General features: G+C 42.5%; 1 protein-coding gene across 7 annotated transcripts in view; it reads left to right on the top strand.

Annotated features, from left to right (window-relative positions):
* The window catches only part of SCUBE1 (signal peptide, CUB domain and EGF like domain containing 1), a 227,516-nt gene that overhangs the window by 187,149 nt on the left and 17,351 nt on the right, over positions 1 to 23,016 (top strand). For 4 of the 7 annotated variants that reach the window (XM_087766557.1, XM_087766556.1, XM_087766554.1 and 1 more), the window contains 7 exons: positions 6,480 to 6,596; positions 11,113 to 11,235; positions 14,677 to 14,796; positions 16,365 to 16,457; positions 17,997 to 18,113; positions 20,536 to 20,694; positions 21,852 to 22,055. In XM_087766557.1, coding sequence (XP_087622683.1) covers positions 6,480 to 6,596; positions 11,113 to 11,235; positions 14,677 to 14,796; positions 16,365 to 16,457; positions 17,997 to 18,113; positions 20,536 to 20,694; positions 21,852 to 22,055 — 933 coding nt within the window. The remainder of the gene's footprint in view (positions 1 to 6,479; positions 6,597 to 11,112; positions 11,236 to 14,676; positions 14,797 to 16,364; positions 16,458 to 17,996; positions 18,114 to 20,535; positions 20,695 to 21,851; positions 22,056 to 23,016) is intronic. The other 3 variants (XM_087766555.1, XM_087766553.1, XM_087766558.1) reach the window with 2 other exon arrangements.

The raw sequence follows: 23,016 nt of genomic DNA, 5'->3' as shown, positions 1-23,016 counted from the left end.
GCATTTTTACTGACTGTGAACAGGGGTAAGTCACTGTGGATCAGAAAACGTGAGATGTGGTGGAAACCCCATCATATGGCTGCTGTAGCAAAATAATATCTTTCCCAATACTGAATTCAAACCAGCATTTGTTGGAGAGCATAGCTTGAATCATGACTCCCTATGGTCCAGGAACCACTCAGATTAAGATCTGTGGTTTCCCTAATGTCTGTCAAATATTGTTGGAAACCACGTTGGCTAGGCTGTAAGGTGAACAACATTACATGGGTGGTATCAGTTCCCTGCAGAAACCAGAGGGGAGGGGGGCAAGACAGAAAATAACTTTCAGCCAAAATACATATAAAATAGCATTAGTGTTTATTTTAAAAACATCATGTAACACTTCTTTAGAGTTTCTATGTATGTGTGCTTAATGAATGAGAAAAAGGAAAGGCTCTGTTTCTCAGAGGAGCCGATGACTTGGAAGCTGAGAAAAGCGAACACAAAGCGTTCTGACTAGCCTTCCTTGAGTTTGGCTCGTGTGCGTGATCCGTTGAGTGGGGTACTCCACACCGAGTCCGCATTTGGCTTAAGAGTTAAAAATAAACCAAGGGTGTGTGAGACAGACAAAATAAAACTATATAGTGTAGACTTTTGCATTAGGAGAACGCGGCCGCGTTAGGAGATGACCCCACTGTACTGAGCAGTGGCTTTGCTGTGCGCAATGTGGTGGGACACCTGGGCCGTCGCTTCCAGCCTGGGGGTCAAATACTTCTAATACACGACTCCGAAAACCACAGATTCCTTGCTGTGTAGGTTCTTCACAGCATCCTGGGCAGCAGTTACGAGATATATATAAATCTTTGCTGCCATAATGAAGGTATACTGAAGCTAACTGAGAGGATTGGGAGCGTATGGAGTTGTGACTGTGACAGCACCTCAAAGTATTACTGCAACATTGTGACCATTTTTGACTGAAGTGCTCTACCAGCATTCAGGGTGTCATGAGTTGCTTCTACTGATGAAAGACTTGATAGTAGAGATAGATATTTCTTTTTATTTTCCTTTCTATTTCTAAGCAAAAAGTATTTATTGGCTATGTTATTTCTATGTGAAATAGTATATTTAAATTTAACGTCTATATTTTGTATATATGCAGTGATCTGGTGTATATTTCGTGTCTTGCTTCACTGAACACAGACAAATCAAATACAAGATGGGTTCTTTGCTTAATCATTAATTAATCAATCTTTGCAGAATCATGACAGTCTGCACTCTGTCCCAAATCCCTGTTACAGCTTTTATCGATTGTCTTTGAGCCCCTCCTGTCTTGTTCTCTGTAGCACAAATAGCACCACCGAATAACAGTGATCTCCCCTTGCCGTGTTTATTTTCAGACCACATGGAAAATACTCCAAGCAACAAGACCAAACTCTTATTGAAGTATCATACGTGGCCCGTGTTTTGGAAGGAGGCTCCCCGTTTCATAAATTAACCTAGTTGCTTAACCTAGTCCCAGAGAAAAGCTGTTGTGGTGACCATTAGTTTTCTCTAACCAATTTTTTCACTTGTTATTAATATTAAAACAAAATTATATTAAGGAAGAAAAAGAGGGGGAAATCCTTATTTTTTGCAATATTTTTTTAATGTGAGATCAGGCACGCTGGGCATTGAATTGTTCAGTTCTATAACCACAGCCCCCAAATCCCACGTCTGCCTCTGTGCGAGTGAATTTTGCACGCGTACGTTCTGTCAGGGAGTCACAGCAGTTTCTACATCAGTTTGCAGTCCTCAAAACATCTCTAAAACCAGTGTGATTCACCAGCCTCACCTGTGTGTGTTCAGTGTTGAGCTGCTTGCTTGCAATGCTAATGCTTTTCGGAAATGTCCTGCATTACTCTTTAATGTCCCGATCGTTGGTTTCTGTTAATTACGCTGAAATTTATTTTAGAGAAGAAAGCAATGACAATCAAGAATACAGGGGACTGCATTTGAGGGCTGGAAACAGAGTACAGAAAGGAGCCTTTCACTTCAGAGCTGCTGGTAGGAATCCAGCTCCGTTTCAGACTTAGCAAAAATCATTACTGTGCGATGGCTTCTTGGTGCCCTGCACTCTACGTCCACAAATGAGTCAGTGTCCACATCACACAAACCACCAGAACAATTGGTGCTACTGTAATTGGGAGTCTACTGGCAGCATCAGTGGAAAGGGCAGGGGCTTGAATGAGCGTGGAAAATGAGCTGCTTTCTCCCTGCTCCCTCAGGTCACCTTTGAGACACATCTGTGTGAGGAAACTTAGAAGAAATTCGATCTGCGGTAGCTCCCTCCTGGAGATAGACGGAAGACTTTACTTTCCAGTACTGACAATCTGACACCCGCTAACAAACATTAGATTCAAGAAAAATAAAGATCGTTAGGGGATCGTTTAATATGTGAAAGCATGAACTAAAAAAAAAATTGCTAAGTATCATTGAAAAATCAACAATAAAATCCAAATGCTGACTTGAAATAATAGGAACAGAGCCAAACAAATATTATCAAGCATGACCACCGTTGGCAACAATTGCTTCCCTCAAAAACACAGGGAAATCCTGCTCTTTTATTAAACCATTGAACAATCTCTTTGAGTTGAATCCCTTCTAGGCAAAAATAAAGGAGTGCTTCCACTGTTCAAACATTCTCTTTGGAGATGAGAACGTGGACTGATGGCAGAGATGTTGGACTTTATTCAGTCTGAGATGATGCCTTGATGTCATGGAAACGGCGACTGGAAGGAGAGCTCTCGGTAGCACGGGACACCATAAAGAGAGTGGGGCTGCCAGCGTGCGCGTGGATCAGTGGCGGAGGTTGGACGGGACCTCTGGAGGTCGTCTGCTCCAGCCCCTGAACTTGGCGCTTCCACTGAGTCGTCTGCTGTGAAGGAGGGAGTTCCTCATCTTAGAATTTATATGCCACCATTAGTAATCCTAAAAAAACCCTGCCTCTGGCAGGAAACTGGTCCTGTACTACCAGAGATTAATTTAGCCCCATAGTTCCTGGAAGCTTCAGACAGTTAAGCTGTGAGGACTCTCAACACGCTGCAATGACACAACTGCCTGTGCTGATTACAGTGGTGAATGTGATAGGAATTTTTGACTAAGTGAAAGTAAAAAGAATGTGTTTGATGTCAAGTAAGTGCATTAGCAAATCTGAAATTTTCTGAGACAGCTTGGACTATTTGTGAATTCCTGCCAAATTCAACTAAAAATAGAATACAAGCTTCAACCTCAAGTTGAAGTTTTCCACTGCAGTTCCTTGAAAACAAAACATTTTGACTTTTCATGTTAAAACAGTTCAAAACCTTAACTTAAATAACTTTAAATTCTTTTAAGAGTACCTCAGACCCAGAAAGTTAATTTCTCAGTATTTATTTTGGTGAGTGGGAGGGCAGAAATTTAGAGCGACCCAATACAAAAATGCGTGTGTGTCTGAGTGTGTACGCGTGGTGGGGGGGTGACCACAAAACTGAAAAAGAAATTATTTGTTCTCAGTTCCCTAGCCGTAACCTGCCACATCTCTGCTTTTGTATTTTTGGGCTTCTCTTCAGTACATAATGCTACGAGATTTTGTAGTAGTGTTTGTACAGAGGAGACGAGGTTTAGATACCTACATTCGTTCCCAGTTGTGTGGTAAGCAGGATTGGAGACCCAGGGCTGTGAAGGTGGAAACCAGGTGTGACTCCCCGCTCCTCAGTCTCTCATGAGATACACCGGTGTCGTGAGGGTGGTGGGAAGTAAGCACATCCTTTCAGGGTAAATACAGCAAAGTATTGTAGAGCACCACAAAGGTGTGAGGGCCAACTTCAAAGTTTCTGGGAGCGAGGGGATAACAGCACCCAGAACACAGACTTCAGAGGTTTGTTTTTTTTTTTTAAAAAAAGAGTGCAAGAGGATTTCAGCATCCCGTATCACGCCACCAGTTTCTTTTAGTGAAGAGTATGTGGTGCATATTTCTGCCTTTTCTATGACCAGTGCTGAATTCCTCAGGGGGCTGGCGATTCTGCAGGCAGGGCGCTGTGGAAAGCTCAGCTGGGCAGTGCCTGGCCCTGCCCTCCTCAGGCAAGGAGGAGAGGGGCCGAGGGCTTCTTGTTGAGCAAGGAAAAATCTGTGCGGAGGCTTTCCGCGTCCGATCGGCCAAAGCAAGATGCTGAATTCAGCAGGGGTTGAATTTATGAGAGCAGCAGCAGGAGGTGGGATGAGGGGTTTAAATGGCCAAAAAGCCTTTAATAGCAGTCTTTGTATTATAATAAAAGTGTTTGTTTCAGTGTCTCTGCCAGCCAGTGTAAGCAATATAAGTTTATGAGTAGCTGATATTTCGTGTACTAGAAATGCATTTGTCCGTCGTGAGCGCCTGTTATTTGGCAAGCAGATGACCGGTCATGTTATTAGACAGACTGTTGTTTCCACGGGCAAAGAGGGCTATGCATCCTTCTTAATGTAAAGAAAAACCCGTAAAGGCCTAAGCCATAATATGTAACAACACAAAGCAATGCGTAAACACCATTGACTAAACTAGTACAGGATAAGATCACTACTGAGAAACATGAAATTATTTTTGCAAAAGAGCCTTCCAAGGTAAGTCAGAGGCCAGAAAATGAACTGCTTTTGTAAATTTCCTGCAACACCAGGAACCAGGTTACACATGAATGAAACCATGATGTATGATTTGGCTTCTTATGCATTAAAAATCCTTTAAAACTGTAACTGCAGTGTTCATTCCCAAATGATTTTACTTTATGTATTTATTTAGAGAAAACTGAAACAGTTTGCCATTTATGTGTATTCAAAAGCTGCATATTTCCAAGACTATAAAGGAAACCTTAAAAAGAAATTACTTTCAGAACTCAAATAATGATATTTTAAAATGCATAGAAAATGCATTAAAATGAAATAGATTTAAAAAAGAGAAAATCTCAGTTGTCTGGTTTTGGCTACTTGATCATGACAAGTGATTGTGATGCACGCACAAAACTGGATAGCGGAGATTTTTGTTCATCACGTGTATTTCATTTTATGTTCTGCATTTGCCTGAACAGTTGCTTTCCACATTGTGAGTTCTCTTTTGTATGTGTGTTTTGAAACACTTAAAATCGGAGATCATATAAAAATGTAGCTGTTCACAGCATTCTAAATTTGTGCATAAACTCTCACACAGATTTTGGGGTTGTGTAGACATACACAAAATCTTAATTTTATAGTTCTTGAAGTATTTGCATTTATAATAGCAGGATGAGACCTAGAATGTCTCATTAAACATCAAAACTCTGAGTAATACTTGGATATAGGAACTGGGTAGCATAGCCTTAAGTATTGGTGAGTTTTCAAGTTTTTTCGAGCACCTGCAGCTTTCTAAGCATGTACAATATGGAAGTCCCCGTTATATATAGTAATGGTGTTGCTCAGGTTATGTTCTTAATAAGCAACTCTAGTGTGTGTGCAAGCTACTAGAGGAATACTATTCCATTAATTTATACTTCAGGAATATTGGAGGAATGAGATTTGTTGAAATTACCACTCTCAGATAATGCCATTGTATTAATTTCTCTGACCTTTTAACAGAAAAATTAATCCTTGAAGAGGATTTTTAAAGAACCAATTGTTTGAGGATAAAATTCACTCAAAAGCGTTGTTATTTTGCCCACATTGCTATTTAAGGTACCTTTAACGTAACGGTTTTCAGCCAGTCCATTCCGTCACAACTGCTGTCAAATAAACCTTTGTACCACCCTGCTCAGCGTAACCTTTTTCTCTTTAAAGCGATGTGCTGTTAAGTGCTTCCCTCATAGGCTGCTGGATGGAAGAGACGATGTAAATGAGGGTTTCACATTCGTGAGCAGTGATCATTAGAGATGCCTGGCTTTTTTAAGGCGAAGAGGTCAAATTTTCTTGAATGAGGTAGAATGCGGACTTCGGACTAAGATTCCCTGTGTCTTAGGTGCGGCCCGTCCATTGCTGATACCGGCTTATTCCCAGGCACTGTTTTGCTTGCCCCCTGGTAGCTGCGCCAGCGTCTGTCCAGCCTCGCCTAGGCAGAGCAGAGGGCTGCGAGTGACTCCCTGTCCTGGTGGGCAAGATGCCAGAGGAGTGGTCAGGGAAAGAGGGGACGACTTCATTCAGCTCAAAACTTTTTTCCATTGTGCCGCTAACCCCCCAAAACCTTAATACCCCCACAGCCCTGCTGGGTAAATATGATCAGAAGTTAAAGGTTGCCATCTAATGGTGAACACATATAATACAGTCTTCATGGTTTTTCTTAAATTATCTTTTCTTACCTTTCTCCAGGTACCTGCCAGTCCTTTCTTTACAAGGCACTAGAGGAATGAGAACGATATTTTATTCAGATTTTACCTGGGATGATACCTGATACTTTATCAGTAACAAGATCTTGCAACCGAATGTGAAATTCCAGCCATTTAGTTTAACTGGATTTTAATTTCTTAATGCTTTTTCTATGAATTCAGATATAGATGAGTGTTCCTTCGAAAGGACCTGTGATCACACCTGCATCAACTACCCTGGAAGCTTTGAATGTCTCTGCCATAAAGGCTACACCTTGTACGGACTGACGCACTGTGGAGGTTTGGAAACTGAGTTTTGCTTATCTGTTTGCTTGTTTGCTTTGTGAACTGTTTACTGAGCCACACATTATTTTAGCTGAAGATTTTAGAACTGAAGAAGATAAACCAATAAAGTTAAAATAAAGCTAAAATAGCATGAGCTGGGCGTGACTAAAATTTCAACATCTCAAATTTGCTGAAGCATTCCCAGAAGAACATAAATAAAAACCAATGTCCTTGCATTTTTGGCTGGTGGTACATAGCAGTCTCAGCATAGATGAGAACCCTGTAGCTGTGGCACTTGCATCCGCTGCCGCATGGACGCAGCCATTCTTCCACAACCACCACAAAGCAGCCGCGTGGCTGGCGTTCATCGCGCTGCACCGGGTGAGCTTCCTTACCGAGTTTACAGGTGCAGGGTACCAACTGGTACCTCCACAGGAGCGCGGTTAGTCAAAACTCTGTTTACAGAAGGAAGGCTTCAAATGCTGGGCAACAAAGAGGATAGGAGAAGGATGTCAGTTTTACAAAGTTGACAAATTTTGCCTCTGTTGGTATTTGTCCTTACCAGTCTGCAACATAAACTGCCTGTGAAACTCATAACGGAAGGCTGTGGGGCACCTTCTTCCCATCTTCTGTGGAGCTACTTCAGCTCTTCAACCTTTTTGGCATAACGGGAAAGAATTGGTGCTGTAGTGTTCAGTTATCCAGGAGAGGGATGTTTTTTAAGTGCGTCATAGGGCGGTATTACCGCGATGACCAAATTAGAGGTTCAACTTCTACTTGACTAAGGCGGGAGAATTTCAGAGCACTCAAACTCAGTCCAGTGTTTGCCAGGGGTGTCACAGTACGAGACTGCCTGCCACCAGCCTGGCTAACACCCCCAGGTATTGCTGTGGGCTCCTGCCTGAACGTTTAGTAAGTGTGGTAGGTTTTGGTTGTGTTCAGAACACTGGTCAAAGGAGAGCAAAGGGGGTTTTTTGAGGGATTTGTTAAGTGTATTAAGTCCAAATCGTGCTTTTAACCAATCAGGTCAGCATTACGCAAACAAAAGTGACAAGAGAAAATTATAACAAAACCTGGAAGCCCCAGTATTTTTAGAAAATACTGACACAAAAGAAACTCTCCGTGCTATTTTTAAATATAAAACTGAACGGTTTTGTTTAGTTAAAAGATGGTTAATAGTTAATTATTTAATTATTCAAGTAAAGCTTGCATCAAACTATAAACAAAGGCCCGACTTTAAATCCACAAAATCCATGTATTCAGGCCAGGTTCTGATCTGAGTCAGACTTAGCCCAGGGAAAGCCTGTTAGAGGAATTGCCGAGAACAGCGTTGGGCCCTAATGACTCTTAATTTGTGGAGCAGGCCTTGTAGTACATATTATATGCAAGAGTTGTCCTCTCTGTATTCCTAAGGAAATCATGCTACAGACTGAGTCACCAAGGTACAGTTAAAGGCTCATGTTGTTTCCGTTCCCATGGAATGCAGTTTGTACCATGCAAACTGATGTAGCAGAAACAGATGCTGTAGCCCCTCACTTGTCTGAGCGCTGAGTTCACCTGATTTTGTAGGGTTAACGTGAGACACGACTAATGATGTCTCTGCCTGGCTTCTCTTTGGGAGAAGGGTGTAGGGAGTGTACGTTAGTATCTCTTGTATAGAGCAGGATAAGTAACAAATGAGTTCACTGTATAGTAGAGGCAGGCAGGGAGAGAAATAGGAGTCCATCTAAGGAAAGAGTTTGGAAAAAGACTCCACTTGAGGGCAGTTCGGAAAGCAAAATCAGGGTCTGAAAGTTTTGGGGACTTATGTGGGGTGTGGAGAGACTGATCTTCAGTTTCACTGTTAATTCCTTAATAACTTTATTTACGTATTAATTTAGGGAAAGCCTCAAAGTTTGGCGTTCAGCCTCAGTCTTTAAATAATCTTCAGCCTCAGTTCAGCTTCAGTCTTTTTAGTAAGACTGAAGTGGGACCAAAACTCTAACTGGAAATACTCAATGCTGAACTTCGGGCAAAAACATAACCAGATCCAAACCTCCTGCTTTTTTCCATAATGGGCAGACCCAAAATCCCAGCTCTGAATCCAGACTTGTCCAGGCCCTGAGCTTTGCCGCTCAGGCCTATCATTAGTTTTAGTCATTCCCTGGAGGGTGATGTTTGCAGTGGAACAAATAACCCGCCCTGGCTGCCATCCATGTGGCACTGAGCAGAAGTCAAAATGAGGGAGAAATAATGAGAACCTTCAAAAAGATTTGGTGCAAGCTTGCTTCTTAATAAGCTTTCTCTCCATCTTGCTTCCCCTTTACTAGTAATTAATAAACTATGTGGCAGTGTCCTTGTTCTGGGCCTTCCATGCTGAGGGGCAACCCTAGTTGCTCTCTCTGGGATCCTTTTCATGACATCTGTTGTAATAAAAGTCGTGTATCGTAAGGGAGTCTTTTAGAAGGACAGTGCTAGCGCTTACACCACCTGTTGATGTAAAGCCCTACCCGCAGTATATATCACCTTGTTAAGTGACCTTAGGAGAGTCAGCAGAATCTGCAGGACTGTTCAATGCCTTTGGGAATTTGGCTGCTTCTTCAGGAGCTTAATTCTGGGCTGAGGTACTTGACAGCAAGAGCCCGTGTTTGAACAGTTCAGCCAGAGCTCAGCGGCAGGAGCACTGTGGACTCAATGTGTGTTTTGAAGTATGGGTTAGCACGCAGATTCCCCTGTTGCACTCAGCAGAAGCCTAGCTACTAGGTACAAAATTTCCCAGAAAAAGTTTTTGCTGGAATTATCTCCCTTGTCAGTTTTTGGAACTGCTGACCCAGGACCTCCAGAAGCCCTGACTCTGACGCAAAAATCATGATGTTTTCTAGAAACACACCTGTTGCATTAGGGTGTTTTTCTCAGTTTCTTTTATGCGGGTACTCCATGTTTTCTGGATTTTTGCTTAACCACACAGGCATCAGAAAAAGAAAGCCGTTTCTGGATTCCAGCAGCTGCCCCAGTAAACACTCTCATGTTCCCGTCAAGTGCCCCAAGAAGCCCGAGGAAGCCTTGGCTAATATGTCTAGGCTTGCATTTCTTAATCAGTGCAGGGCCTAAGTGTGTGCTTGAGCCCAGTCCCTCATCAGCCTCACCTCCTACCTGCACCTCACCCTCTGGCTTCAGATGTGGTCGCTGGCCTCCAAAACTGGTGCCTGGGTGGCTTCAACTCAGACTGTGTTCCTGCAAACCGTATGGATTCACACAGTGCCAAGCACACGGCAATCCGAATTCAAGCCTGGGCTCAGGCGTGGTTTGGAAAGGCAGTTAGACACTCAGCCTGTGAGCCTTTATGGCCAGACTTCCCTTAGAAGCACCTTATGTGACAATTTTCCTTCTACAGTTACATTTTGAGGCCTACCATCAAGCCAGAGTATTAGCAATTCAGTATATCTCATGTTGATTTGGTGTCATTCTGGCTCGCTTGAGCATATGTCACATGGCGCAACCTACGTGCTTTGTGAAAGTCTATTACAGCGACGCTACCGTCTTAGCAAGCGGATGGGTAGCTGTGTTCAAAGGGCAGAAACCACTTGTTGTTGAGGTTAGTGCAGTACCTAAAGTAACAGGGCTGTGGTCCATAGCAAGGGCCTTTAGGTTATGGCTGTTGTAGTAAATCAAAGTCTGGAGCAGCGATGTGCAACTGCTGGTTCACTGGTGCCCTATCCCAATTTCGGCCTGTGCCATCTGGTGTCCCAGATGTGCCTGAGTGTGATCCAGAGGTGGGTACGTGGCAGCACAACTCCTGTTGAGCATGATGGATAAACATCCTTTCTGGTGGTGGGAGGAGAGGAGATGGGAGTTCAGCCATGTGTCACCCACAAGTATATAAATGCTGGTTGCATAGACTAAAAAGGTTGCACCTCATATTGACTAAATACTTTTCTGATGTATCTGAAGTTGAAAGATTTTATGTGGAATATCAGCGATAAATATCTGGTAATTGCTTTGCCTTCTTGCAGTCTCTTACCTTTCATTTTTATTTGAGGAGTAGAAGACTAAATAAACCATATTTCAGCTGCTAGGTTCCTATCAAATATACAGTTTCCTCCACCTGAATCATTTCTAAAAGCAAACTCTGTGAATCGCTATGGAGAATTTATCTCCCTGATACGCAAAAGTGATCGAATCTCACAGATGTTTATGCCTTTGACATTTTTCCATATAATGCAATATGCTTTATTGTCCAGATGCTGCAGAGACTTTCGAGCATGTTGTGTATCTTGTGAGTACTTCCAAGAATTTCAGTCCTGGCAAGTGAACTGTATCATATGCATAAATCTCTGCAAGAGTAGGAGCTAAGTATGTGTCTAAGGACAAATACATTCAATGTTCATAAAGTTGTTTGACATGAGTATTGCCTGCATTTATACATGTTTATATAGACTGAAATATAAAAGATGTAGTAGAAAACAGCTATCCTTAGGCACATAATATCTTAATGCACAATATACATGTTCACATACAGTTAATACTCTTCTCAACTCTAATTACGTTTCAGATATTGATGAATGCAGCATCAGCAATGGTAGCTGTGACTATGGGTGTCTTAATACAATGGGGAGCTATGAGTGTGTCTGTCCACCTGGAAAGAAACTGCACTGGAATAAAAAGGACTGCGTTGGTAAGTGTGGGAGCTGACTCCGAGATGACTGTGGTGATGCTCCTGTTCTCCAGGAGGGTGGAAGAGCCCGTGGTTTTGTCTGAGGGGTGCTGCATTTTCGCAATACAGATCCCCAAATTCATTTTAGCCTGGACAGCCTGGCTGTCCATGGACTAAGATGTAACTATAGGTGGATTAGAGAATGGGCAATATGTTGGATTTTATTTGTGTTGAATGTTTTTTTTTTTTATTTTATGACTCTGTTCACACAAATCTAAGTCTTCCTACATTATTATTTTATGTATTTTATAGTTCTCATATTTTTTGTCTCTTGACATCCATCTCTAAGACCTCAGATAGAACTCTGTTTCCCTCTAAGAGTCATTTAGAATATTCAAAATATTTAACTGTTTACAAATAGCACATGGTATTCTGGTTATTATCTACATTCACAGCACCATACCCCAATTTTTCAAGTTATCACCAAAGGTATCCTCTTTAATATCAAGCACTGACAGTAGCTGTGTCAAAAGTATTAATTGCAACGAGCACAAATCCCGAGACCACTAAAATGATGGCGCTTGCTGCTAGTGCCGCTTTGTGGCAAATCTGAATATCTGTTCCAGTCATTATTCTTGTGTATCCTTTTAGTAGATGACTTTTTTTTTTTCCCCTGGGGTCTAATTTGAAGCACAGCAAATCTTGGCCGTGGCTCCAGCCATTCGAAGTATTTTCTGTGAGATTTTAATTCCGTTTTCATGTTTTTTAATGGGAATAGCATACCTTAGGTCTTGCATAGTCAAACTTAGGTTGTGGGGTTTTGTTTGGTTGGTTTGGTTTGATTCTCATAGCGACATTTGGGGCTGATGCCTAGTACCTAACTGGGAGCAAACCAGAACAATAGGGGGGGACATTACGTAAGGGAATCTCTGCACATATTGCGGGAAGGCACTATCGTCTGGAGTACACCGGCCTCTTGCATGATCAGGCAATTATGGCATTTTTCCACTTACATGGATACAGCAGGATGGAAAGCACTTTATAGGCGAGATGGGGGAAGGGGGGTGTCAAGTTGGGTTTCAGCCTTTGCCACTGACTGTCGTCTTAACCACAACTAAGTACCTCGTTTTTCCCCACTTAGCTTCTACATAAATTACCCTCACTGCTATATAAAGAACAAGTACTATAGGAGTAAAAAACAGTTAACGCTGTTTTTTCAGTTATCCACTAGGTCTCCCTTGCCATGTACCAGTTAGTCCTCTGGAAAGGAATTTGTAAATTAACAGCAGGGACTAAAATTTTTTGAGGTCTGGTATATAGTTAGACCACAGAAGTTTTGTGCTATATTCCCTCTCAACCTACTAAGAATGCTGTTCCCATGGTAAGAGACTATATTGAGAATATTTTCCTACTTGTAAATTTCTCTTCATTATTTGTAGTACCCAGTTGGAAGATGGAAAGTAGAACACCCTTCTTTATTGATATACACTGTTTTATTTGACAAATTTAATGAGGCTTAAAATGAGTGTCATCTCCCTGCTGATCGCCTGCCTTTATTACCAACATTGTTTAGAGCAAGCTGCGTTCTACGTTGTTATAAAAGCACAACAGAAAGGAGGAGAATGATACCTAATGACCCTGAATGCCACATGACTTGGAGACACTTGCAGTAACAAAATCCTCTTTTGCTCAGCAATGACAATATGCGCTTGTGTTGTCTCCTCAGTCCAAAGAAATAATTTCTTTATAAACATCACCAAAGTAACATAAAAGGCCTTAGGAGGGAGGTAAATGGCAGATGATTATTCCCATGCTTGAGATGCAAACATCGGGCGTGTTCAAGGGACTTGTATATTTTTATATTTGACCACTAGTGAGGCCAGGAATACAACCCAGCTGGCAGCTGCTGGGACCCTTCCTCTGCACTCAAGCCAAGCCAGGCAAGGCTCATTCCAGCTACCACATTTGAATTGGTCTGTTTCATCCCAGCTTTACTGGGCTCTTCCCAAGCCCTGGCGGACCCAAACCAGTCTGGCTGCTTCGTACTGGGCTCGGATGGTGCAGCTCTGATCTCCCCCCTACCTTGGTGTGGTTCAGTGGTGAGCTGAGGGGTAGGAAAATGACATTTGCAGTAGCACGGTCAGCCATGAGCAAAACAAGAGTCAGCCAAGTCCATCTTGTAAGGTGAGCACGTTTGGAAGAAAGAGGAAGGAACAGTCAAAGAAAAAGCATATGTACCCGAACAGGTGCTTTTTACGGGGCTGAAGCAAGAACTGCTCTGCAGACACCTGGCTGAGATTTAACCGGCTGATGCCGTGTGAAATATCTGCTTGAAGAGGTGCCCAGCTGCCCTTGGCCAGCAGTCAGTGCGGAGGTAAAATCTCTGGGGGAAAGGAGGGAAGCGGTGAGGCTGCCTCAGCACAGGCAGTGATGGCGCCCGCTGGCCGCAGCCGAGAATGAACCTCGTCGTTTGTGTAAGAAAGAGGTACCTAAGTAACACTTCAGTCCCAAAAGATGTCCAATTAAAATAAATGCAGGATTAGAATTATCAGTGGCATACCACCATCTCAAGGTGAAGCAACGATTCATAACAACTTTATGTAGTTTCATCTAAAACACAAACCGTCTCTTACCGCAATACGAAGAGCAGCTTGTGAGACCTGCAGGCTACTCTGTCTTCATCCTGCCGTGAAGCCAAGAGGAGAAGCTGGGTATTCCCATTGCACGAGCTGCGATGTGCCTCGTGCGGTGGGCGCCGATGAGAAATGGCGGATGTCTGTGTCGGTCACAGTGTCCCTTCGCGCATTGCTTAGGGCATTTCGGCAGTGGCTGAAAGGACCGGTGGGACTATCCATCTCCATCCCAGCATGCCCTGCCTCACCTCTGCCTGGCTGGGAAGTTTTCTACTTCCAGAAGCTTGAGCATGGAGCTGAAATTAAAAAGCCTGCAAGAGCTGGAGTGAGAAGTGGAAAATACCATTCTAGCAGTCATCTGAATAAACAGCTCTTCGTGAGGGTGACTGCTGTGCGTGGTGTGGTACGTGGCCTGTTAAAGCAGAGAGCTGTGCCTCCGTAAGCGGGGAGAGGACATCTCGGGTCATTAGTATTAACTGTTGCTTCTGTGATCGAGTCGTGCACACAGCATTGTGCTCGTAATTAGAGAGACACCTGCCTCTGAGTGCAGATCTGGATCTGAACAGTCCCAAAGTGGAGGATAGGAGGGAAAGACTGATGTACAGTTTAGGTCTAAAAATGTGAAGGAGTTTCCAAGTCCAAGCTCAAGATCCAGATGCTCTCTCCTTGTTATGTGCTTATTTCAGAAATGCCTGGCCCTGTGGTTTTGCTTTGTTGCCGCTTCTACCTTTCCTCACCGCTGCAAGCAAGTGGATGCACAAGGTTCTGGCTTGGGCAGTGCCTGATTTTTTTTTCATTTTTCTTTTTTTTTTTTTTTCCTTCTCCTCAGAGATGGTGAAATGTCTCCCGAACGCCAAGCCAGCGCCCAAGGCTCAGCTAGTCTGTAGTAAGACAGGAGGCATAGAGAGCTGCTTCCTGTCCTGCCCATCCAATACTCTCTTTGTTCCAGGTTTGTACAAAATATTTGTCCTCCTAAGTCTAGAACGTGACTTGATGATTTTTATTCTCTGCTAATGTATTCATGAGAACTGTAAATGAGCAGAACATCATTATAAATTAAATTGGGGCAACGTGCACATCATTAAATACAAGAAGAGCTGACTGTCAGTTACCTTAGAGGTTTGGCCCTTAGCTGTTCAATTTGAGATGTCGTTTGAGGGAAAAAATTTTAATAAAAATCTAAGACACACAACTACCTTAACCAGATGGTGCAAAAGAAAAATTTCAATGTATTAAATTGCTATGACAAGAGTGGGGGGGAAAGTGAACAGTTGATTTCAGTGAATTCCTGCTGATTTTTAGTAACGTATTTTTCAGTATGAGTAGAGTCCCCTGTGCCCATCCAGGCATCTGCTTAAAATGATGGACTCTGCATCACGGCCTGAAATACCCTGTAACTGTCTGACTGAGCAGGAGCAGAAGCGGCCCCACAGCGGAGGGTTCCCCTGAGGGGAACTCGGCTTAGTGAGCACAACGTGAGGCAGGGGCAGGAGAGGAGGAGTGGGACGTGCCGGGCAATTTAACGCTGCGGCTGCCACGGCACATGATCGAGCTCCCCCACCAGCCAGGGTAGCACAAAACCTCCATCAGCTCAGCCAGCAGAGCAAAGGATGACATAGCAACAGCTTTAAACCTGTCTCACACAAAATGGATACAACTAAATCTGTCTCAGGAGGCTGTATGGAAAAAACATCTCTCTCTATTAGTTGCTGGCAGTTGCTGGTTTTTAACAGATTTTGTTGGTAATAGTTCAGCTGAGTGTTATTTATAGAAACTCAGGCATCTCATCTTCCCCCCCTCTTTTTTTTTATCATTTGCTATAGGTAATTTTCATCTACAGAGTTTTGCAGGGCAGGTGGGACAGGAGGTTGCTATTACTTTTTCATATATGTTCTGGCTCTGACACAGGATTCTTTTCCGCAAGGGTGTCTACTTTTCATGTTAGTCCTGGCATTATATGCAGTAGAGCTGTTCACACTTCATTTTCAGTTTAGCAGAGATTACTGGAACCATGCATTTATCTAATTTGTATGCACCAATACACAGTTTTATCTATGCAGTATGTAAACCCTGCTACAGTTCTAAGTATGTTATTTTTTTGTCTCTGCCAATAAATTCTGCCAGAGTCCTGAAGCTAAAATTATTACTAAAGTATGTGGTTTATTTTTTAAATTATAGAGATGATCAAAGCACAAGGACTCTGCCACGGACAGGCACAAAATATTTTATACTTGTGCACCATGGAATTATTTACAGCTAACCTCATGCCAAATTGTTTATAAAATTTAACATTTCAGTGCTGGAAGAAACAAAACTTGTAGTCAACACTGTGAAGCAGTAGCCTTTGGCAACCTATTTCAGCCATTTAAATCCAAGTTTAGCACTTAAAATGTCTCCTTATTTAGCCGTAGTAATAAGTTTGTTCAAGCACCGAACGTTAATGCTGGGGGTGACGAGGGGAGCAGGTGTTTTGTGAGGCTGTTGCCACGCGTGCTGACCCTGCGTTCTGCCCCGCAGATTCGGAGAACAGCTATACGCTGAGCTGCGGCGTTCCCGTCCAGCAAGGCAAGGCTCAGCAGAAACGCAACGCAACCCTGCCCAGCTGCGCAGGTAGGTGCGCTCCTGCTCGCCCGGGCCTTGGTGTCTAGGAGGTGGGTGACGAGGCCCCCCAGACCATTTGGGAGCTGCAAGACATGGAGCTCCCAGGTTACACGAGGACAGAATTAAGGTAGCTGGTGTTTCATCATGCACACACTCACTTTTCTGCAGCCTCTCCTTGAGGGCTGGAGTGTGCGGAGTTGCCCTCCAGTGTGGCGTTGTGTTCGTAGGTCAGTATAGGAGCAGTGGGGGTTTGAGATATATTCAATAAGGACAAATATTAGAATACTTTACTTTCCATAGTCCAGCAAGGCAATAGCGAGCACATCAAAATGGCATTTCTTCCCAGACCTGGAAGTGAACCAGAGGGGCCCATCGGTAGCACAAGAGCAGAAGGCTACGTTGGGTCCCAGCCCTCACCTGCGAAGTTCTTCCTTAGGAGCACAGATCCTCCTCCTGGGGATTCCCAATAATAAAGGGTATGAGACTTTTATGAGCACGTACTGTGTTTCATTCATCTTGTTCTCAGGAATGGCTGGATTTTTTTTGCAGAGACATTTCAAAATGTGTCCTAAAGCTGATACTCAGCATTAAAAAAAAGTTCAGCTCAAAATGGTTGAAGTCTGGCAAAATTAGAAGCAGCTGAAACAGCATCCAGCAGTGGGAAGTGTCAGCCCGCTTTACCTATCGTTACCTGCTGTACTTCTCTCCAATTTGCCAGTTCTCTTATATATTTGGAATGCGTTAGGAGGTACGATGCTGTGGAGTGAGGCAGCACGGCAGCAGATGCGGCTGCCTGTGGCACAGGGGCAGGCTACCTCCATAGCCCTGGGCCAGCAAGGCCCTCCCAAGGAAGGAGGGACCCACGCTGTGCACTGACCTGCGACCACCCTCCGCCTGCTCGGGTCCCATGGGCAGCCCGCAGCGGCTGGCAGGTGACGGCCCAGGCCTGGCCTTTTCCACCATGGGCTTTGTGAGGAAGTCAGCCAGCAGCTACATTTTCTGAGCAGTGCATGGCTGTATAACAGCCTTTAAAGTCGTAAGACATAACTGGGTTGGATTTAAAGCTGAAGAATAAAGCTTGCAAGCCATAGACCGCAGTCAAATAAAGACGTTTCCTTTGGATGGTTTTCAACTGCCAACAGCATAACTCCACTAAATTAATCTCATTCCTGGTTGGCATTAGTAAGAGCAGAACTACAGACAAGTAAGATGGGAAGTCACAGACAGAGAGTCAGAAAAAAGAGTGGCAATTAACCTTTTTCATAGGAAGAGACAAATTCACCCAAATTCCACCAAGATGTGCAGGCCTGCTGGAGGGGAAGCGTATGTGCAGTACTAGCAAATTCATTGATCTTTATGGGCTCAAGAGTAAGTGCTTATGCGAAAAAATGAACTTACGGAAATGGATCCTCTTGTACAAGGTGTATAACTCTTGGGCTGTCTCTTTTCTATGTCGCAAGAAGACTTTTGAGTCTGTTTTCAAAAATAAGTTTCAGACTTCATGTCGTCTGCATCCCAAATGATAGCTTTTTTACTTTACATCAACAGATTCATTAGCCCCTCCAATCAAGCAGAAAGCTCGTTTTAAAATTAAAGATGCAAAGTGCCATTTACGGCCTCGCAGCAAAGAAAAAACAAAAGATACTGGGAAGCAATCTGGTTTAGGTATGTGGTTTCTTCTAACATGTAAACAGCATTCTAATTTTTTGTTTGTTTGCTTGCTTGTTTGCATATTTTGTTTTCACACTGCAGACGGAAAAAAAGTAGTGGTTTTCATGTTTGGATCTGAATTTAAGTTCAGGCCAAGGTTCACACTCGAGCTGAACAGTTTGGGTTCCAGGCAGCTGAGCTGCCTTGGGTTTGGATCTGACAGTGCTGAAATGTCACCAGTTGCTTTGAAAAATTTTTGTTCAAAAGTACATGAGTTTGAAATTAAGCTGATCCTTTTTCTGGCATTGGTAATGGCAGAAATATCCTGGGGAAAAAAGCTATGACCAATGCAAAGTTACATGAAACAATGTCACTTTGGTTTGGTTTAGTTTTCCCAAATGAGGTTTATAAAAGAAAACAAAAGCTATTATTTATTTGCTTTATGCTGGATTAGTATCCCATTGCAGCAGCAAAGACAACCCCTAAGCGGGAAAGTTATAATCAAAATCCGATGTTACACAGCCTTAGATCTTTTGTTATGTTGGAGTGAGTAGTTACGATGTTAGAAAAAATATTTAGAAGATTTAGACATAATTACCAAAAATCTGAAATGAAAAAAAAAAAAAGTTTGTGCCAGGCTGAATCAAAGTAATCAGATGTTGTTAAAACTCCGTATGACTAGGTATGGGGCTTTAGTATTATTAGTTCTGAACATCACTTTTAAAGTTGAACATAAAAGAGATTTTAAAAGTGATATGTATTTAACAGATCTTCATGACGTTTATTTCTTGTCCTCCATCCCCTTGATATCATGACAGGGACAATTAACGAGCAGGTGTTACTGCTGTGCATTTCCACAGCTTAAAATATTTGCAGTTCATTTAAATTTAATATTAAACTCAAAATTTTTCTGGATTTTAATACACAGTATTGGTGTCATTGCAACAGTTCATATTGTTGCTTAAAGCAACTTAGCAGCTTACAGCAAATGTCTACTGGTGATATATTCTCTGTTGTGAATCTGTCTTACCACCACTTTTGCTAGTGAGTGAGGAGTCATATATGAGCAGAGAAGAGTAACAATAGCTATCCTAAAAAAAGGCTAATGGTTTAAAGTTTTTATTTTTAAAGTTTAGACTCATATTTTATCTTTACCCTGCAATCTAGACATTTATCTCTCTAATTTTCTAAGTATTGGCTTAAAAGAAGTCCGAGTTGTCAGGATGCTTACCTTGTCCTTATGTATTGTTTTCTTTTAATATGATATGATTATCAGACTCATTTTTAAAGTCATAGAAGTTGGGGGGTTTGGTCCATACAGTCACCATGGGAACATATATCTTGGACGCATTTCCTTGACCTTTGCTTGCTTTGCTTTGTGTTTGTTATGTCATCTGAACTTCTGGGTCTAACAGTAAGATTATATCATACAGCACACACTTGGAATGAAATCCTTCTGGTGGCTTGAGTGCTAGAAATTTCTCCCTGACCTAGAAGGTCCGTCGCCTATCACAAAAAGGATGTTTTTCACATAACTTGCTGTCTATAGGGAGAGGATGCTTATGTGATTGAGTCCCAACGGATTGTAGCCTTTCTCCTCAGTGGTTACACATAATTGACGAGGGCATTCAGTTCCTCTGGCTTGTGATAGGACGAGAGGAAACAGCCTCAAGCTGCACCAGGGCAGGTTTAGGTTGGATATTAGGAAAAACTTCCTCACCGAAAGGGTAGTCAGGCCCTGGAACAGGCTGCCCAGGGAAGTGGTGGAGTCCCCATCCCTGGAGATATTCAAAAGACGGGTAGATGTGGTGCTTAGGGACATGGTTTAGTGGTGGAATTGGTAGCGTTACAGTTGGACTCAATGATCTTAAGGGTCTTTTCCAATCTAAATGATTCTATGATTCCCCCTCAGATAAAGCCTTCCAATATATTTTCATAACCTCCCAATCAAAGGCTTTTAAAACCTTTGATATCTGGTGATTGTCATTGCTGAAAGAGATGGAATACCAGCTGGTAGTTTCTAGAGGCTCATACTGCTATGCTTTAGTCCCAGGCCTGCTGCTCTCATGAATTTATGAAAATTGACTCTCTTGCTTTGTTTAACCATCAAATGACTGTATATAGTATTGCTGATCTTAACTAATTTCTGTAAAGAGCTTTCTAAACCTTATGCAGAAAAGAGACAGGAAATTACAGGCATTAGAGGTACCGCTGCGCAGCTTAGCATCACCACGCTGTATTTTTGCCTCCTGGATTCACTAGCAAAATGAGCAAACCCAAAACTGCACAGAGAGAAGGAGGTGTCTAACAACGCATGTGAAATGTTATGAAGCCTGTCATTGCATTCATGATAACCCAGCTGAGAGATCGCTTATTAGCCTGTCACTTGCTACTTTGCTACTTGATTTCTTTTCTATGTTGCTTCTCTTATGCAAAGGAGGTCAATTCCCTTGTACAGACAACTGCCAGGTGACCTTTGTGAATCTCAAGTGCGATTCCTCCAAGAAAAAACGCCGAGGCCGCAAGTCACCATCAAAAGAAGTGTCCCATATCACCACAGAGTTTGAAGTGGAGATGAAGTCAGAAGAAGTCTCAGGTTTGTGAAAGATCTGCCTGCAGAGAGAAATCAGAATTCAGTTCCTCGGTGTGTTGTTAGAATCTCTTTGATGCTATCTCATGAAGCTGCCACGCGAACCTTTTAGCACAAGCCTCATTCAACAGCCTTTCCAAACACAAAGTTTCAGAGATTTAATTGAAAGGAATCAGGTATGAAATTAAGGCAGAGGAACAAAGATTGAACCTGCAGCAAAATCCCTTCAAAGCCTCAAGTTAAGTCATGTACTTTAATTTAGTCTGATTTCTTTGAACGGCAGAAGTGCTAATTGATGCACAGAGAACGTAAGGAGTAGATAGAAGTTCCGCAACAACAACGATAAAAATATCCGCCAAAATGTAAGTTGCTGAAACTTTAGTCTGAGAATCAAACATTTTAATCACACATTTGGTAAATTCATGCTTTCATAATAAACTTCAGGAAGAAGAATTGCTTCAAGTTATTAATGAGATGGAATATTACGCTATAAAATCCAGCCAAAGAAAATGTGGGCTGAACTCTATAAACATGTCAGTCCTCAAAGGCAGGTTTCTTAGTCCATGGGGGGTACCTCACTAGCCAAGTGATTCAAACAGTAATCATGCCAGAAAGCACCTTTCTTTGTGTCCCTCATATTTCAGTCAGGCAAGTGGGGAGAATTCCTAATCAACTGAGTAAAGCATGGGCAGACAAAATTCAGAAACATTAGTGGCAGCAAACTGAACACACATCTGGAAATACAACACAGTGGGAAGTTCACCATTCCTCTGGCAGGGCACAAAGCACCAGTCACCGCTACGCTGTACAACAGAGTACAACATTCTTGCACAGTGCCAACTTGATTTTGCTGGCCAGATTGATGCTTTCTGCAGCCCTCTCCCTGTGCACTCAGTATAACCCGATTTCTTAATGTTAGAGATATCAGCACTCAGTGTGCACTTACAGGCTGTGAAACTCAGTTTGATGGACCTCAGCGAACTCTCTTCTCCCTTTAAAAGGCCTGATTTTGAATACAGTGAGCTGCTTCTACGATTTATATGGAGAAGACAGTGAAGCAAACAGAGGTGTCATAGTGCGATGCAGGCTAAGCTTTTTGTTAAGCACCTCTTTTTAAACATGAATCTCAATTGCTTCTAGTTTTCTTATCATTTCCCATCTAGACACCTGTAACATTGACTGTGTTCGGAAAAGGATGGAGCAGAAGCTGCAAACTGCAATCAAAACATTGAGGAAATCTATTAATAAACAGCAATTTTACATTCAGTTTTCTGGGACAGAATATGAAGTGGCTCAGAAGCCAGCTAAAGCTACTGAAGGGCATGAAGCTTGCAGTACAGGGCAAGTGCTGCAGGATGGAAAATGCGGTAAGTCCCAACAACTCTGTTCAGCCATATCCCCCAAAACAAGCAATCCAAAATTAACTTGTCCCTAGTGAGCCAGGCAGGAAATCTATGAGATAACAGACGATTTAGATCCATACTACTCAGCCTATGTCCGTGGACTGCTGATGGTTCATAAGACTTTGAAGGGAGTTCACTAAATGACTGCAGGAAAACAAAAGCAGCACATATATGCATATATTCCCATGCTGTCAGCTGGTATGTATCAAGGCCTGCCACAATGCAATGTTGGCAAGTAGTTCCCAGTTGCTCCCAGCATCTTATGAAAACATAACTACAAATCTGTAAAACAGTAAAGTGGTGTTTGCCTAGATGCTGTGTATTTGGTTTTATATCGCTTCCCTCACTCTCCTCACCATCAAATAATCCATGACCCATGGATATATTTACCACTCAAGAGGTCCAATAAAAAAAATCCCTGTAGAAATCTATTTTAACTTTATGTAAAATACCTAATTTCTTTAAGCCTTTTCTGAGGTTATCAGGCTCTAGTGCTTTACTGAGGGCAAGGTGCTAGCGTGTACCTATTAATGGCAGTTCTCAGCACTGCAAGCTTTCGAATCGCTTAGAGTCATCTTTCAAAATCAGCATATCTGTTGTTTTAGCTTCTTTTAGACACCAAGTGATTTACAAGGAAAAAGAAATAGTTAAGTGCATATCTGATAGCTGCCTCTAATGAGTTGGTTCAGAGGCTGTTTTCATCGTATAGGAACAATGATTTAGAAACTGTATTGAAAAACTGTTGCTATTAGTGTCTAGAAACCCATACATTTTAACTACCTATATCCAGCAGAGAAAAACGTTTAATGCAGTTACGTGCTTTGTTGAAGCAAGAAAAGCATGTGGATTCATATCTATATTTGAAACGCTTTCCAGCTGGGGTATTTGAAGGTCAAGAGACATAAAATATTACACGGGACACATT

Source organism: Nipponia nippon, unplaced genomic scaffold (assembly GCF_047370975.1).
Source record: "Nipponia nippon isolate SJK-2023a ecotype South Korea unplaced genomic scaffold, ASM4737097v1 scaffold_3, whole genome shotgun sequence".
Lineage (NCBI taxonomy): Eukaryota > Metazoa > Chordata > Aves > Pelecaniformes > Threskiornithidae > Nipponia > Nipponia nippon.
This window is presented reverse-complemented; position numbering and strand designations above follow the sequence as displayed.